The sequence below is a fragment of the Patella vulgata genome, chromosome 9 (assembly GCF_932274485.2).
Source record: "Patella vulgata chromosome 9, xgPatVulg1.2, whole genome shotgun sequence".
Taxonomy (NCBI): Eukaryota; Metazoa; Mollusca; class Gastropoda; family Patellidae; genus Patella; species Patella vulgata.
In genome coordinates this window covers 12,700,377-12,719,431 of record NC_065887.2, presented here as the reverse complement: position 1 = coordinate 12,719,431, position 19,055 = coordinate 12,700,377, and the positions used below count along the sequence as shown (strand labels likewise).

General features: G+C 36.3%; 2 protein-coding genes across 2 annotated transcripts in view; one reads left to right on the top strand and one right to left on the bottom strand.

Annotated features, from left to right (window-relative positions):
• Window positions 1-2,059: 2,059 nt before the first annotated feature.
• LOC126831538 (beta-1,3-galactosyltransferase 5-like) lies at window positions 2,060-5,637 on the top strand. Its single transcript, XM_050562078.2, has one exon. The coding sequence runs from the start codon at window positions 2,277-2,279 to the stop codon at window positions 3,552-3,554; it is 1,278 nt and encodes a 425-aa protein (XP_050418035.1). The 5' UTR covers window positions 2,060-2,276; the 3' UTR covers window positions 3,555-5,637.
• Window positions 5,638-6,547: 910 nt separating this feature from the next.
• The window catches only part of LOC126831536 (uncharacterized), a 34,486-nt gene continuing 21,978 nt past the window's right edge, over window positions 6,548-19,055 (bottom strand). Inside the window, exons 4-5 of the mRNA XM_050562077.2 lie at window positions 8,976-9,142; window positions 6,548-7,988 (exon numbers count right to left, since the gene is read on the bottom strand). Of these exons, the coding sequence (XP_050418034.1) occupies window positions 6,780-7,988; window positions 8,976-9,142 (1,376 nt within the window). The 3' untranslated portion in view covers window positions 6,548-6,779. The remainder of the gene's footprint in view (window positions 7,989-8,975; window positions 9,143-19,055) is intronic.

Below are 19,055 nucleotides of genomic sequence, written 5' to 3'. Positions count from 1 at the left end.
AATTAACTCTTTAGACAGGTAATACACAGTTTCGTATTTCAATATTGACGTCATAGGATTTTTTTTAATAGTTAAAAAAGCTAATTAGTTTAACAGTTGTACATTTTTCATGTAATTCTATGAGGTATGTAGAGTTATGAATTCCTTTGGTAAACACGTGGTTTATTAGGTTCAAATCTTTTATATAGAGAACTCTGACCTGTAAGAGTTGGGAAGAGGAATCTCTCTCTCTCTCTCTCTCTCTCTCTCTCTCTCCCATAATCCAGTTAAACGTTTAGGCATTGGAAGTATCGTTTTGGTTAAGTATCGTAAACCCGTCATCATTAGCCTGAATGATACAGAACAGGAGAAAGTTAAACACCATTTCAGTTCACATCACGACGTACAAACAGTAGGAGAAAGCTGCTCAGGAAAGATTCTATGTCTGGGCGCCGCGGTGGCTCAGTGATTAAGACGCTGGATCGCTAACTAGGTGGTCTCAGGTTCGCTCCCAGTGAGGGGTAAGATAGTTCCTCTGGATTTTCCAACGCGGTTCTCCTCGTCATTGATGCAGGACAAGGGAGTGGGGGGCTGAGAAGGACAGTGTCTAGTCCTTCGGATGTTACAAAAAGACGAAGTTCCGTATATACATTGGCGTGAACGTAAAAGAAACCTTGGCAGTTGGCAATCTCTTCATTAACCCAGTCGGAGCCGAAAATTAAGAGTTAAAACCCATTCCATTTCATTTTCATTTCTATGCCTGGCCCAAATCAGCAGTGATGAAGCTACGGAGCAATCAAATGTTCTTACTTTGATTTTCGTCTGTTGGAGTTAAATTAATTATTGATATATATATATATGTACACAACGGTCGATATATTATATATATATATAATATTAGACTATTAGACGTACATCGACCGTTGTGTACATATATATTAGTATATACCGTGTAAGTAGTGGCCTTATTGATTAACTTAGAATAAAATATTTATTTATAAGACGATATCTGTTAAAATTATATACAACAGCCTGTTGAACAAAGGCTTAAGAACGGTCGATGTACTTCTGTTATTGTAGCCATCTGTATGAAACTGCAGTCGTGGATTATTGTAAATATATAATGCGTTATGTGTATATAGTGTAAAAGAAAGATTCCACGTATACGGCAGAAATTAATTATTGACCGATTGCGAACAGACTGGATATCTTTAGTAAGTATTTTTTCCAAATATAAGCCATGTAGTTGTCAGTTTTGTATTGGGGGGAGGGTGAACGTGCGCTTTAAACCATATGGTCTGTCATTGAGTTATACGTTGTGTTTCCGACCCCAAGGAGTATAATCGCCTGTCCAATCTCGCGGGTATTCTCAGAGTCCTGGGGTTGTGCTGGTTAATCATATACTTTACGCCCACCAGCAGCGAATCCCACCATCTTTGAAAGTATGAGTATTTACAAAGGACATCGAAATTTCGTTTCATCCGAATGAGTAGACCGTTATTCCTTCCTAGCAACATCCACCATCCTGACATTACAAACAAACCCGAGGAACTTTCTCGACCAAGACCGGGATGGAACCAAAGATAACCTGTTTATTGAGATAGTGCCTTACCCAAAGAGTCATCTTGGCTCACTTTCCTTAAACGAATTATATGTTTAGGCGTGGATCTCTAAATATAGTCACCGATAGCGAAATGAGCTGAAATGAAATGGGGTTTAACGCCCCACTGTTCTGCTCCGACTGGGCTAATGAAGACGGGAATACACACGGACAGCGGCGCTACGGCCTACTCATATATAGAATTCCAATTGCCGAGGGATCTTTTACGTGCACGCCAATGTGTACACGGGCCCTCGGTTTTTCGTCCCATCCGAACGACTAGACGGATGTGTCCCCGATAGCCTGTAAGTTATGTTGCATATAGTAAGGTCTTGCTATTAGAGTGCTCTCACGTGAATAAAGAGGGCTCTGTAACCATGTACTAAAATAAATTTAGTTGTGGTGGTATCAGGTTAGATCTATTTCATAAGGCTAACTTCAAGTTTGGTCAAAGGTCACGAGATACAAACAGGGCTAGCGCTAATCCCAGCCCTAACCCTGGACCTAACCCTTACCTACAATCTCGCCAACAACCACGTGTCCTAACCTTATTTACATCTCAGCGACATTGACGAAATATTGAGTTGGCCTTAAGAATTAGATCTAGCCGGTGGTTTCAATGTTTTATTAACGATAAAGACATCAAACAAGTTATATATTGTCCAAGTTTCTTTTACAGATTTTGAGCTTTAAAAGGATGGGGTTGATGCTTGCCAGATATTTCCGATTGGTTAGTTCCAGGCGTTCTTGTTTATTGACAGTAGCTTGTTTATTTATTTTATTCTTAATCCGAGTTCTCCTGGTAATTTATGTGATTGGAAGCCCGCTCCATAATGATTTAAGACTCACTTCCATCAAAAAATCTCATCAAAGTGTGATCAAGAATGAAACGTCGGCGGTCAATCGACTTAATTCTAAGGTGAAAAAATCAATAGAAGTTTTAACAATTCTTGAAAATGCAGCAATTTCTGGTCTAGCGTTTAACAATTCAGATAAAAACAATTCATGGCGTCGCGTCAGTGTACAACAACCAAAACAATTGCATAATAGCCCTCGTCACGATTCACCCACACAAACTTTAAATCAAAACATAACTGTTTTTTTCACAGCTGCTGACGACGAGATGAACGACCTTCTCAACCATCATAATTTTAATTATGTTCTTAATTCTAAGGTTTGTGAACAGAATAAACTGTATGTCGTAGCTTTTATTCACAGTGCAACAGAGAAAAGAAAAGAACGTGTTTTAATTCGAAATACTTGGGGTCAGGTTAAAAATATACGAGGCGAGCTCATAGCCGCCATCTTTGTTTTAGGCGCAACGTTCAATCAAAAACTTCAACAAGAAATTGAAACAGAGGCGAGAGCGCATGGAGATATAGTCCAGGGTGATTTTGTTGATAGTTATAGAAATTTAACTTACAAACATATAATGGCTTTATCGTGGATTACACATAATTGCCCGGATGTGAAATACATACTTAAAGCTGATGATGATACAATGGTCAATTTGTACAATATGGTGGACTACCTACACGTGACTAAACCAACCAATCGTTTTTTATATTGTTCTCCGTATTACTTTCATCGGCCAGTGCGTGACAGGCGAGACAAATGGTACGTCCCGGAGAAAGACTACCCGTTTGGTCTATATCCGAGATATTGCGAGGGATTCGCATACATTATAACACCGGATGTAGCTGCTCGATTTCTAAATGTGTCAAGAAAAATGAAATATTATTGGGTGGATGATCTTTACGTCACAGGAATTCTTAATCTACAAGCAAATATACCATTTACTAAAATGGCTAGCCACCATGCGTATGAGAATATGAAGGAACGTGACACTACATCCGAGGTCAACAATTATATGTTTATATTGGCTAAATATTCTCAGATGAGACAGTTTTGGGATAATACTTGGCGTGCCATTGAGCGTTTTAATAAATTAGAGACTCCTATGCCAAGAACATAATTTATGTTGAATTTTGATACTCAATTAATTAAAGATGTATACCGATGAGACTAATTATAAGGTGGTTATTTCCAATAATTTGATATATAAATGGAAATTAGAGACATCTACTCCAAATAGAAAATACTGGGTTTCCTGAAAATACCCTTGAGTCGCGCACAGGATAAAAATGTAAGGGGATCACTAACTGGCAGCATGTTCGCTTGAATGACGTAGGAAATGTTTGATTTTGTTGATCGAATGGCTAGATGTAGTGGTGTTTGGATCAGTTAATGGGGTGTCATTCTGATGTTGATGGATTAATACTTCAGTAATATTCTCTAAGCTAACTCATTAACGGGGATCATGTGGCTAAGTGGGTAAGACGCTAGCTCGCTAGCATGGAGGTCGGGTGTTCGATCCCTGCATTGGCCGAGAAAGTTCATCCAGATTTTCCGGCGTGGTTCTCCCTTGTCAGTGATGCAGGACGGAGGGGCTGACAAGGAAAGCTGTCTAGTCGTTCGGATGGGACGAAAAACCGAGGTCCCGTGTACACATTGGCGTGCACGTAAAAGATCCCTTGGCAGTTGGAATTCGATATAAGAGTAGGCCGTAGTGCCGCTGTCCGGGCAAAATTTCCCTCATAGCACACTGTATGGCGTATGCCCGTCTTCATTAGCCCAGGTTAGGAGCAGAACAGTAGGACGTTAAACTCCATTTCATTTCATTTCTAACTCATTAACGACTCCATCTTAGTTTCACCTCTCACCAGAAGGTCAAAGGTGTTATTTAATAAAGGGAAATGACTCATAACAAAAGGAATGAACACAAGGGAAAGAACTCCAATATTATTGGAAAGAACTACATGTAATAGTAACTATCAGTAGTCAGAAAAGTGAGAGACTTAAAAGTACTGCAGATTTTGGATTAAAAGTAGGAAAAAGATTTTGCCAGATGATATTCCAAGACATACTTGTATAATGTACCCCCCCCCCCCCCCCCTCAAACAAGTCACCTGACAAGCAAGGCTGCTTAAAGTGGATATTCACAACTTGGGATAGTTGTCTTCCGAGTAAAATATTTCCAGAGGGATTTGAATCAAACGCGTGATAGTTAAATAGTTTAAATGTGTGTTTGGTCCAAATATATCATCAAATCCCATGCACGGGTGTATAGCATACGGTTTGCCATGTGTTCGTAGTCATGTATTACCACACATGCGCTCATTCCAGGCCTATATAGTCTTGTTCCAAAAGTGGTGGCCAGATGCGCCTAAAATCACCGCTGACACCACGATTTTTCTCATTTTTAAAGGACAATATTGTTGTGTGGGACTGTAAAAGTATATCTGTCAATTCATAAAAAATTGACTGTCACATGAGAACATGAAAGAAAAATAGAAAAAGTCCGTGCATTACCATGTTTTTATATGTATAGAATGAATAAACAGACGTGAATGTACGGACTGTTTCTATAATATTTTTCACGTGTTCTCTTATCTAATGACATTCAATTACTTTTTTGAATTGTCAGATGTATACTCTTACAGTCTCATATAACAACTTTTGGTCTTCGAAGGAATTATTAGTGAGCAGAAATTGGCCCATGTATCTGTTATCACTCGTCACTTAAATCAGTTATATAGAGGGATAACTCGTGTTTTCCTTTTGCGTTCGTCACTTCCGATTGTTGAAGCATTGATTACTCATCTGTCGTAGCAATGATCGCTGTGATAAAATAATATTTGGAACGGGTTTAACCAGTTTTATCACATATGTGATAATGACTGGCACCAATATTGTCCTTTAATAAGACCAAAGTATCCGCCACAACCTCTGCCCTCTGAGATTCCTCCATTTTGTCTATGATATTTTTTTAGTCTTTATTTCCATGAGCTTTTTGTTTTAAAATTTATTAAAATAATCTTTCTCAATCGGGACACTATTTGAGTTCATGAATGAATGAACCACGTATTTAGGCGTGGGGGCGAATAGCTGGCGCGTGTGCGTTGTATCATAAGGTTTGCCATTGAGTCAACTGGTGTGGTTTCGACTCTTCTCTCTCTTTCACTCTCTCTCTCTCTCTCTCTCGCTCTCTCTCTCTCTCATGAAAAATTGCTTTCAAAAAAAGATGAAGCTGAGACCAAATGCCTAATTATATCATACTAAGCAAGATAACCAAATTCAGGGGCAAATAACTCGTCTGCAATCCCTTCGCTGCCTGTAGAAATATTGAAAAGACTGATTGTATCCCCTTTCCTAGCTGAGCAGCGTAATTCTGCATCCCAGTAGAAGCACCCTTTCGGATTCTACGGAGTGAAGCTGGTTTTGGGAAAAATTTTCTATAAAAATTTCTTAAATTGCATTTCCCATTGACAACTCATATTTGAACTTCGCCTGTCCAACCGCGCTAACCCTTGGAGTCCGTCTCCGATTCTGGTGCTGATATAGAAAAGATCACAGGTATTTTCGTCCCATCGGAAAGACTATGCTTTGTCCCTTGCCAGGCCCTTCGTTCTGACCACTGGCAAGGGAACATCCTGATGAACTTCCACGGCCAACACCGGGATCTAACACGGGACTTTCTCGTGATACTATAGATTGGAATAAGTACTCCGGGGGAATCTTATTTTAATTTGACCGCCTAGCTCTGAAATTGATTTTGCTGTTTGCCTTTTTCTCATCCGTATTGATATCTCTGGAGGCCAATTAATGCAACAATGAATTTTATTGTTAAATTATTACGTGCTATCAAGATATATATTCTTTATTAGCAAAGATTTTTTTTAATATAAGATAAACGAAATGAAATGAAGTAGAGTTTAACGTCCTACTGTTCTGCTCCGAACTGGGCTAATGAAGACGGGCATACGCCATACAGTGTGCTATGAGGGAAATTTTGCCCAACTGTCAATAGATCTTTTACGATCGAACACCCGACCTCCAGGCTAGCGAGCCAGCGTCTTACCCACTCAGTCACCGAGACCCCCAACATAAGATAAAAGAACGAGTAGGTAAAGTACACATTTGTTTATTTACGTGCTATCAATATCTATATTCTTTATAAGCAAAGATTTTTTTAACATAAGATAAAAAAAAACAAAACGAGTAAGTAAAGTGCACATTTGTATCGACACTGACCGGGTATATATGTGACAAAAATAAAACAATCAGTAAGCTTTAAAAACATATTATTCTGTAGGGACGGGAATGGCTAGGTGGGATTTATAAAAATAAAGATTCTGTATTAATACCTGGCAACAGCAGCCATAAACATTTTAGCCGCTCTCCAGCCATTGCCAGAGCCACCCCAACCCATATGAACGTACATATCGTACTGTGTACTAGTCGTGCATTTAGTTTTACCCCAAAAATTCTTTTTGCATTCTTTTCGCCATCGGCTACGATATTTGGTGGCAACGGGGTAATGCTGGGAGAATATACCACTTACCCGTATACCCACAACGACAGGCCACTTAGCTCTAATGTACGCAAGACCAGAATTTCTGATTCCGTCGTTATATGCACCGACAAAGCTTAAAAGACCCTTAGAATTAACAGTAACGCTTGGGTTGCCAGAAGTTTGTCGAGGTTTGAAATAATTTTCAAATCTCTTCATCTTTCCTTGTGTCGTGGCTCCTTGTCCAGACAGACAAAAGGTTCCCAACACATTGTTAAGATATTCAGTCAATTTCTTCACTTGCGTAGTTGTAGAGGAAGGGGCTTTACAACTGTTTGAACCACTAGTTGCGTCTGTGCCGCATCGGAAGAGTCCTTGACTTCCGGTATTGTACGTGGCGGGTTTATCATGGGATCTTCTATCGTAATACCCTAGGACCATTGCCCAGGCAACGGGGCCACACCCAACGGCACAGCATTTAACCTTATTCTTATTCCAAAACCAACCTTTCTTACAGTCGTGGTCGTGCTGGTTGTAATCAGGAAACAGATATTCGTCATTTATCGAGTATTGCGTCCATGGTCCTGTTGTCGTCTGTCGCTTGAAACGTCGTCTGGGGTCAATGGATATTTGTTGACCCTTGGTTTCACCTTTGTCGGAAGTAGAGAGGGTAAGATAGATTTCACGTGTTTTTCCATCGGTTAGCGGTACATGGAGGTTCACAAAGAGTTGTCCGTATTTCGTCTGCTGGAAGCTTTGTGGGTTTACACGAGTGTTGTCTTCTGGGTGACAGATACCTAGAAGATGACACAGCCTTGCTTGCTCCTCATCTTCGGTTATGGTGCCATCGTTCATTACCATGATGTTCACATTTTTACTGTCTCCTACGACAATCTTATGGTTGTCTCCGTGTTCAAGAACCTGGAAGTAGGTGTCATTTTGGAACTTGGTCAACACAGAGTTCTCCCAGACATGTTCTCGCTCCACATCATGTCTTTGGTTTTCCCATAATTTAGACAGAGTTGAATAATCTTTTTTGCCCAAGACAACTTTGTTCTGAAAGATAATCAAGATATTGACGTTTTATTTTATTTTTCTTATATTTTTGTTCCTGATGTCTGTGTGTGTGTGTGTGGGGGGGGGGGGGTATGCAAGAAAGGTTTGTGTTTTTTTTGGGGGGGGGGGGCTATCCGTAGATAAAGTCTTTAGGATCTTCAAATTTTATCTGTATGCAGAATTTGAGATCTTCAAATTTTATCTGTATGCAGAATTTGAGACATAGTTGCAAGTCCATCGCGAATTTTTTTGGTTGTTAGAGTCTTACATATTTGATTCTAACATTGCCATGTCAGTAACCTTTGTAAAGGTTGCTATTATCATACACGCAATAGTGGTGAATTAGAAAGTTCGTCTCGCACTTTGGTCAGTTCATTGATATATCCAAGACCCAATAACTGTGACTCCCTACTAATGAACCTTCCACCGAAAAGGTCCAATCCTCGGCGGTGCGATTAATTTCAAGAATAAAATGCTCGTCGCACATCTTTCCTGTTATGCATTCTACATTGGCTGCTACGGGGGTTTCTGGTTATTTTTCAGATGATATTTATATAAAGTTAGTTGCGTTTATATACACAAAAGTGTTCAGTAGGTGGAAAAAGTGATTGATGCGTGAACTCGTAAAAGATGAAAAATGTTAGGTATTCAGGAAAGAGTAAGCACCATAGTATTACGCATTCTCTAGAGTATCGACTAGTACAATTGTATTTCAATTCTGGAGGCCATATTCAAAGCATGTGTTTGGGTACGATTTGGGTTTACCGTGGCAGTACACGGAAATGGTCTTGATTGTGGGAACGCCACTGGTCAGTCCCCTTGACCTTGACACATATCAGTCTGTGTGTGTGTTATTTGTTTTTTACGTCCGCTTCCACCGACGTGATATCAGTCTAAACATGACTGTCCTAAATAGACGATCAACAAGACGTTAATCCCATTTGATTCGTCCATTCCTTCAATCTATAATAATACGTCATAACTTACGTCAGCAAATATCATTAGACCTTTGTTGTCTTGACATGCTAGGTTAACATCTGGAGTTGGTGTCATCATGAAATATTTAACACATTTAGTTTTCTTCTCTGACGCTGCCTTGTCCAGACCATCTATTAAAGAAGGACTTGATCCCTGTATTACCAGTTTGTAGTCACCTATCAATAAAAATATCAATTGCATAATATTGTAAACCCGTATAAATTCAAGCAGTTTATGAGAAATGACACCGGGTGTTCTAAAATACTACGTATAACCTGCCGCCCATAAACCACTTAAAGTATTAAAGTAGCTAAGTCTCTAACTCAATATCATCCAAAATCTTCCACATTGAAAACACGATTTATTTGTCGGTTTAAATCAACATTGACACTATAAACCTCAGAATGCCTCGTTCGGCATTTCTGTCCAAACGAGGCAAAAACGTGTCAAAATTTTTGCCCCGATTTTGCCTCGTTGTAACGAGGTTAAAAAAAATACCTCGTTTCTCTGGAGTTCCAAAACGTGGTTTTTTAAATTGCCCTGTTTTTGGAACGAGGTATTTTGTTCAGAACGAGGCTGGGTAAAATTGCCTCGTTTACTAAACGAGGTATTTTATCCAAGATAATTATTAGCGGTATTTGCTGTCAACAAATAGAGCCATACAAATAATGTTCGGACCATCATGTGACCAATTGCAGATCTACAAATTACATTATTTATTTGGGACATGATATTGTTCATAGTTATGGCTTACTACACTGGAGTTCTATTGTGTATAATAAACGCTTCCCAAGCGAAACAAAACATAACAATGTCACATACGGCGGATACAAGCGCGCTTTGATTACATGCTGTTTGGTTTGATTATTAAATAATACGGTAATCTGTATTTATGGGAAAAGGAGAATGAATTTCCCCAAATCCAAAACTAGATGACTGGAATATTTATTGAATGGAAAGTGAATATTTTATAAACAAAAATATTCGGATTTGCAGTTTTCTAGCTTAGGTGGATTTGTGATCTGAATCTAGAACTCAGTGTTTTATACATTTATTTATAAGATTGTAGTAAATGTTTTACATGAATGAATAAAATCTACAATTTAAAAAAATACAATAACATTGTGATTTGACGCTCTACAAATCACTAAAAGTATAACAATTGCTTGTTGAAAAGGTGTTACTAATATGTTTTTTTTTCCAATGAAGCAAAACCTACTTTGAAATATATTCAAAAAGAATGCGTCCTTTACAGATTTCAATATAACCACAAATGGTTGATTGTTTTAATGCTTAGATAAGTATGGGCATATGCCATACAATGTGCTATGAGGGAAATTTTGCCCAGCCAGCGGAACTATGGCCTATTGTTATACATGTATCGACTTTCAACAGCCAAGGGACACACGGACCTTGGGTTTTTTTTGTCCAATCTGAATAACTAGACATCTGTTTTTCTCAGGCCCTCCGTTTGAACTGCACCACTGACAAAGGGAAACCCCGCTGGAAAATCCTGATGAACTTTCTCGGCCAATGCATTGATAGGAAATAGCATAGATCAAATATTAGTAATCTAGATAACGAATGGATACCAAAATAGTCTCATAGATTGGTCCTAGAAAGTATATATATTGTGTATTGTAATGTGGCCGACAAAGGAGGTTATAATATCATCGTATGGCCCCGTAGAATAACCCAAAACAACCATATTTTGCTTAAAACTGTTGTTTATCAATACCGGTATACTTATTGAGGTTTTTTCTATGTTGGGCTTTCTGTGATTATAAAGAAAAAAATCATTGAAATGTTCAAAGAAATATCATAGACCAAGAAAATTACATCATGGATTTAAAATAGAAGTCAATTAGGGGGAGAGAATTAGGCCTACTAGCTGACTCCTTTATTAGGGTTGTCTTTCTTGCTTTTATCTTCCATTTATTTACGTTTTTGTTGTCTCAGAGATGGACTATTATTTAAAAAAAAAGTTGAAAATCGTAAAGTTTAGGAAATGTTAATCATATAATGATGAAAAAAAAATAAGAGCATATGATAATAAAAATGTGTTTGAAATTGAAGGCTCTATAATTAGCCTATAATTAAGGTATCAGTATGGAACGGATCGTAATCGTACGGTATTCACTACGGTCAGACTGATATTTAGGAACGTAAAGTTATCAGTCTGGAACGGATCGTAATCGTGCGGTATTCACTAAGGTCATACTGATATTTAGGAACGTAAAGAAGACCATTTTACTAACCGTCTCCATTTTAAGAAAGAGTAGATATAAATATATGATTATATCGACAGAATCTCCACACGAATCTTTAATTTAGTAGAAGAAGAGCAAGTTGATCAATATATATATTAAATAATAGCCCGAATTTAAGTATACCAAAAGTTAAAGAAATATAACCAGTTTTTAAGCCATTCAGATATGACTGCCAAAATTGTCACCAACACAGCGCCTATGTTTTTTTAGGCTAAAGTCTAACCATAAAACTTAGTGTCCATACATAATAAATATTTTATTCCATTAATCAATTCCATTCCGCCATTGGTTTGTCTAAAACTCGTCATTTGTGTTCATGGGCATCAGGGTCGAGATGGCAACGTTATATGTTTTATTCGTCTAATTTACTATAAAACATCATTCGGTTTGCCTCACGGGTTAACGGCATATTAATAGCTTTATTCACTGAGATGGTTCCTTTACTTATAGTTTATTTTTCGAATTGCTTTTTGTATTTATTTAAATGGAAATATTTAGCACCTTCTTGTTAAACCGTTGAAAGATTTAAAGTTTGGATTAAGGTTAAGTGAGTGTGGGTCAAAGATGCCGCTGGCAGAGTGTGTATAGGGTGTTAAATTTTAAAAGTTATTCCCTACAAGGTGGTTCTACGGTTCTTACCATAGAATTCAGCTGTGAAATAACACAGTTTCTTTTATTATGTGTACAACATTAAAACTAGTTCAATTGCAAGTTGTCTAAACCACGGTGCTGTGATGTATGCATCTAAATGTTTCGACGACCCACCAATCAGTAGTTGCATGATGATTAAATTTATCGGACATGGAATGTGAAAATGCTTTGGAACTTTCAACTGTAACACGTTGCAATAATTACTCAATATAAGCCAAAAGGATCCGCCTTGTTCATTTATAGTCCGGCCCTGTCTTCAGTATTAAAATATAAAATTGAACACAAAGTATATTTAGTAATCCGTATTGTAGTAATGGCAATCACGGCTTGTGTTTTTTTGTTTTGTTTTTTGTTGTTTGTTTTTTTTTTGCAAAATATAAAATAATTACGATGTCGTTTAACACTCACAATAACATATTTGGTTACCGGCCATTCAGCCATTCAGGTCGTACATGTGTCAAGTATACAGTCATATATACAAACGCCTAACTATAGAAGCCTACCATTCTTAATTTCTACTTTTCGCCCTCCAAAACACGAAAGTCGAAAAGTAGCAGTTACGACAAAATGTGAGGCGACAGCAACGCTATACAAGCCAAAATCGACTCGAAAATAGGAAATCAAGAAATAATACACTGCAATAATAGCGCCCCTCGGTTTTTTTCCTAATTTCTTATTTTCGACTTGCATTTTGGCTTGTATACCGTCTTGTCGACTTTCGACTTAGTCATATTTTTGTATTTATTGATGTCAGTAAGATGTTACTATGGAGAACGTAAATTTCAGATTATACATTCCAGACTTCGTAATTGTAAAAGTGCTCTAAACTTCCATAGAGTTTTAATGCATATTTCACATAACCCGACATGCAGTTGTGGTCATACTCAAGAAGACAGCGACCATTATTTTCTGCACTGCCCAAATTATTCGTCTCAGCGTATCTCAACATTAAATACCCTCCCATTTAAATCCATAAATACAAAAGCGTTCCTATATGGCGATACCAACGAAAGTAACCCGTTCAACAAAGTGAGTTTTAGTAAAGTTCACAAGTATTTAAAACTAAACAAGCGCTTTGAATAGATAAGGTAATTGTCGGGCGACGATGATTGGTGTTAAATAGTGATATGACGATGATGATGACGATACACGTATTTGAAAAATACATTTAGGTCTACGTGTAATGTTGAATGTATAAATTCGGAAATGTTTTGATCTCTTGAACTGTATTATTTAAAATACACGATTAACGTATTAAATTGTAAATAATGAATCAAGCCAAGACATGTATTAAATGTTTTAAATGTTTTATTGAATTGGAATAGAAACTGAAAACAGATTAACACCCCGTGTGAGATATTTCATTCAAATATTGTGAAAGGGTTGGTAATAAAATTAAAATTGTCATTGTGTCATTTTAATAACATTGAATCGTCCTATTCTGTTACGTAGTCGTCTCAACATATTGTTGTCATGGGTTACTTCTGCTAAACAACTCAATAGAAACGAGTAAAGTATTATAAAAGAAATTATGTCTAAAGAGTTCTTCATGACATGTATTGACTGTAAGACACAAAGCGTACAGGATCTAAGTGTGATGTTAAAGGTCAACACGCAAATATTGAAATTGGGTATGTTCGTGGATTGACTTATAGAATGTTGTTAATATTTCCATTTAAATAAATACAAAAAGCAATTCGAAAAATAAACTATAAGTAAAGGAACCATCTCAGTGAATAAAGCTATTAATATGCCGTTAACCCGTGAGGCAAACCGAATGATGTTTTATAGTAAATTAGACGAATAAAACATATAACGTTGCCATCTCGACCCTGATGCCCATGAACACAAATGACGAGTTTAAGACAAACCAATTGCGGAATGGAATTGATTAATGGAATATAAATTTTATTATGTATTGACAATACTTTTCTGGTTAGATTTTAGCCTAAACACGACATGTGTGTTGGTGACAATTTTGGCAGTCATATCTGAATGACTCAAAAACTGTTTATATTTCTTTAACTTTTGGTATACCTAAATTCGGGCTATTATTTATGGTAGAAAGATATAATAAAATGACCTAAAGCTTTAAAACATATTTTTAAATATGTTGAGGCACCCTAAATTGAATTTGAAGCACCAGGGATAAATAAATAAAAATAGCTATAATGCATGATTTTATTGTAACTAGTGAACTGATAAATATTGTACAATTTATCTAAAGAGTACATTTATGAAAACGTGGTACTTTTCTGATATCTAGTTAAATTAACACTTACCCAGATCTTGGCATAAGCATGACTTAACATGATCACGACTAAAACAATTCCGTGCGAATCAAGAATTCTTTATGTAAGAATAGAGTTTTATAAGACCGTAAATGCACCACACATTATGTCTCCATAAGATGGTTGCTATAATCTTTCAATCCAATCCCCTAATTAAGTATACCCCCACCCAATCATAAAAAAATAATAACATAGCAAAACGGTTTTTAATTCTGATCATCTAAATTATCAAATGATATTCGCCGAAGTAGTAACTGAGAAGGGCGTGTTTTAAGATATACATAATGTATCTTACTATTTTTCGCTTATATAATTTGATTTTCAAATACAAACCATTAATACTTATCTTAGCATTAAAACAATCAACCATTTGTGGTTATATTGAAATCTGTAAAAGACGCATTCTTTTTGAATATATTTTTAAAAAATAATCAGTTAAGTACAACAGTCCAGTAGATTTTGCTGCATTGGAAAAAAACATATTATTAACGCTTTTTCAACAAGCAATTGTTATACTCTTAGTGATTTGTAGAGCGTCAAATCACAATGTTATTGTGGCAACGTTATATGTTGTTTTATTCGTCTAATTTACTATAAAACATCATTCGGTTTGCCTCACGGGTTAACGGCATATTAATAGCTTTATTCACTGAGATGGTTCCTTTACTTATAGTTTATTTTTCGAATTGCTTTTTGTATTTATTTAAATGGAAATATTTAGCACCTTCTTGTTAAACCGTTGAAAGATTTAAAGTTTGGATTAAGGTTAAGTGAGTGTGGGTCAAAGATGCCGCTTGCAGAGTGTGTATAGGGTGTTAAAGTTTAAAAGTTATTCCCTCAAGTTTCAAGTTTTTATTCACATAGCTGTAAGTCATTGACTTTTAGCTTTTAAACACAGTGCAGCAATGGTAACACATAAAATAGAAAAATTCATAACATGAGATTATATAGAAGTAACAGCTCACAGGGTGAGTAATGATTTCCGAAATTTGAAGGCTTCGAAGACATATTTACATAATTTAACTTGAAGATTTCCATTATTTGTAGACATTAATTCATTAAATTTATAAACAGTAGGGTGAAGTGAATAAAATTTAGGGATATATTTTGTTCTTAGGTGATTTAAAGATTTACAACACAGTGTAAAGTGAAATTCATCTTCTACAGACTCATGGCATAATTCACATATTCTATTTTGTGCTAATATTTTAAAATATCGACCTTTCTCAATAAATAGGTCATGTGAAGTACACCTAAGCCTGCAAAGGGATATACGATACATTGATATACAATAATTTAAATAGCTTTCAAAACAAAAATCATTTTTAAATAGGTTATAATACTTTAGTTTAGATAGGTTCCTACGGCTCCCATTCCAGGATTGTATATATTGATCACGTATGCGAAGCATTATAGGTCCAGGTTTGGGTAAACAACACAAATGGCTAGTCCAGATGTAAGATAAACCTAGATTGTCGAGTAATGATTTAACTTGATGAGCCCAATTATTCACATTTTTGCGTTTAGTTGAAAATCCGGGACAAAGACACAGATCAGAATACACTTTATAAACAAGCGAGTCGTGGTCTGTAATGACATGGCACCAGTATTTAATAATTTCTTGAAGACGACGGATTTTTAAAGGGGACCTACTCAGCTCACCATAAACAACTGGGGTTGGTGTGGATTTACGAATAGCAAGAACTCTTTTACAGAATTGCAAGTGTAACCTCTCGATATCTAGGGAACTATTAAGACCCGAAACTGCGGATGAATACGAGAGAATAGATTCTACATAACAATCAAATAAAAACAACTGCTGTCTGACGTTAACATTAACTTGATCAAAAACATTATAGAGGCTATACAAGGCTTTTGACCCTGCTTTTGCCACTAATTATTGATGAATGTCCCATTTGCCATCAGAGGAGAATGTGACTCCTAAATATTTGAAGGAGCATACGCATTCCACAACACTATCATTATATACAAAGTTATAATTAGATAAGTCATGCTTGTTACCCTTTTCAAATACGACAATTTTTGTCTTGTCGACATTTACAGTTAGGTTCCAAATAGAACAATATTCAGACAACTTATTCAGCTGATTCTGAAGACCATGCGATGATTTGGATAATAATGTAGTGTCATCTGCATACATGAAACATGAAATGATTAAAGTCCCAATGATCACAGGGTCAACAGAGTTAGCATTCATAAAGTCAGCAAAATCATTAAGAAAGAAAAGGAAAAGTAGTGGGGAGAGGTTATCTCCCTGTTTAACACCACACCTCGAATAAAAATAATCTGAATGTTGACCATTACGAGTAACACATAGTTTAAAATTTTCATACATGGACTCAATAACTCGTATGACTTTTCCACTGACCCCATTTTTACTCAATTTATGGAATAACAAGTTTCTGTCGATATTGTCAAAGGCCTTACTGTAGTCTATGAAGGCAGAGTATAAACGTTCACCGTTCGACAACGACTTAGACACAAGAGCGTGTAAAATAAATATGCAGTCAGTGGTACTTTTATTTGGCTGAAAACCAAATTGAAATACAGACAGAGTTCTGTTCTCCTTCGCCCACTCGTATAGTCGTCGGTGTTAAACAATCGAAAAGAGTTTTCCTAAAGTACATATCAATGTTATTCCACGGTAATTATTAGGGTCTTTAAGATCACCTTTTTTAGGGACGGGAACTATCACTCCCTCTGACCATGCGGATGGAAAGGAACCAGATTCAAAAATTATATTGAACAGTCGGCAAATTAATACATCCAAAATTACAGAATTAGATTTAATCAATTCTGGTATAATACCGTCCTTGCCAGCACATTTTCCAGCCTTGAGTACATTTATGGCCCCATTGATCTCTGGTACAGAAAAAGGCGCGTCAAGTTCGTCAACGCTTGTACAATTATCGTAACAAAATGTAGCATTGGAAGTAACATTAGAAGATTTGAAAACATCAGAGAAATGGACATAAAAGTTTTGAAGAGGTATATAACTGGATTGATCAGAACCATGCGCAGAACCTTTGTACTTAGTAACAGTTTTCCAGAATTGCTTGGGATTATCTTTTGCTGTGGAAAGTAAGTCAAGACCGCATTTAGTACGAAAATCTTCTTTAGCATATCGGATGACATTATTATAATTTGTTCTGGAGTGTACAAATTTAATTCTGTTTCTGGCATCCCGTGTGTTACTATAATTATTTCGATGTTTGATAAAGTCGTCCCTAGCGGTAGCACATTTTGAATCAAACCACTTATTACTAATTTGATTTTGAGGTTTTTTGATTTGTGCGCCAGTTTTTGTACGACCAATGACTGTGAAACTAACATCAAATAGACAGGTAGTAAAATTGTCAGCCGTGCGATTAACTCTTTCAGTGACACTTTCAGAGTTTGTGTTAAATTCATCAAGAATATGTATGAGTTGGTCTGTATTATCACATAGTATATTATGTAAAAGTGTTGCACTTTCTGGTTCCCATTTTAGAGAACGGGTGCTGACGCAATTGACCGATTGATCCAAACCATCACTTTTATCATTGACACAAATATCACAGTTTATAGATAATATTAAAGGGGCGTGATCTGAATAAACCTGGAAGCTATCAACTTCAAAACTTTGAATAAAGTCAAGGCAGCTTTTATCACAAACAAAGTAGTCGATAACACTAGATCCGTTAACAGTACTACAAGTAAATTTTCCCGGTTCAAGAATGCCATTTAGAATATATAGGTCTGTATTTCTACACAATTCAATCAATCTCTTCCCAAAACTGTTAATAATCGTGTCTTCTGGTTTTCGTACAATTTTTATATTATCAAAATCACAAAAATTGACTTTGAAAGTGTCAAAAGTAATATATTCGGCAAGGTTGGATATTCTACTATTAAAGTCGCCACACAAGATGAATTTTCCAGATGAATTATATTTAACATAAAGTGATTGTATAGTATTGAAGAAATCGATGTCATATATATGATAAAATTTTGATCTTTCATGAGGTATATAAATGCAACATATAAATAAGTCTACATTCAGTAATAAATCAGATAATTTACAAATAACAATTCCATAATCATGTTGCTCTATAATACTAAATTTTGAGTTCAAAGAATTTTTGCAAAACACAACAATACCACCTCCATTTTGACATTTTGATCGGATTATTAAGTGTTTGTCATAATTTGGTAAGGTACATCGCTTCACGTTTTTACCGGAATGAATGCAAAAAATTAAGCTAAATTTGCTTATATATTCCGAGAAATTTTGGTCATTTAGTTTACCCGACAAACCACCATTAATGTTCCAACATAATATTGTAAGCTGGCCCCCAAACCTGTCCTATCTGGGATTATATAATTCACCATTTATATACAATTTATCCTGAACCAAAGATACGCGATTATTTCTAGCCTTCTCCCGTTTAAACACTGGTAGTAATTCCTTCCGTTTTGCCACAACCTCCTTTGGAAATTGTTCTCCAACGCCGAAACCTGTATCTTTCAGTAGGTACCCATATTTACGTACCTCTTCTCTCTCTGGGAAATAATTAAATTTAGCGACAATCGGTCTGGAGTCTTTGTCAGCAACCAATTCAATTGGCGCTATATCAGCGTTATTATCATCGGGGATGTTTTGCCTAGTGCTTCGCCTTTTTCCAAGCCTATGAACACGATCAAATTTAATCCTTGTTTCAGAATTGGGTATATCTAGTTTGGTTTTAATGAACTCGTGAACTAAAGCTTGGCAATTTTCGTTTGGCGTTTCCTTGATATTAAAAAATAAGAGATTGTCCCGCATCTCTCTACACTTCAGGTCAATGACATTTTGCTTTAGGTCACGATTATCAGAC

What these genes read in the sequence shown, in the direction of transcription:
- LOC126831538 (XM_050562078.2), top strand. Translation starts at nt 2,277, where the DNA reads ATGGGGTTGATGCTTGCCAGATATTTCCGATTGGTTAGTTCCAGGCGT.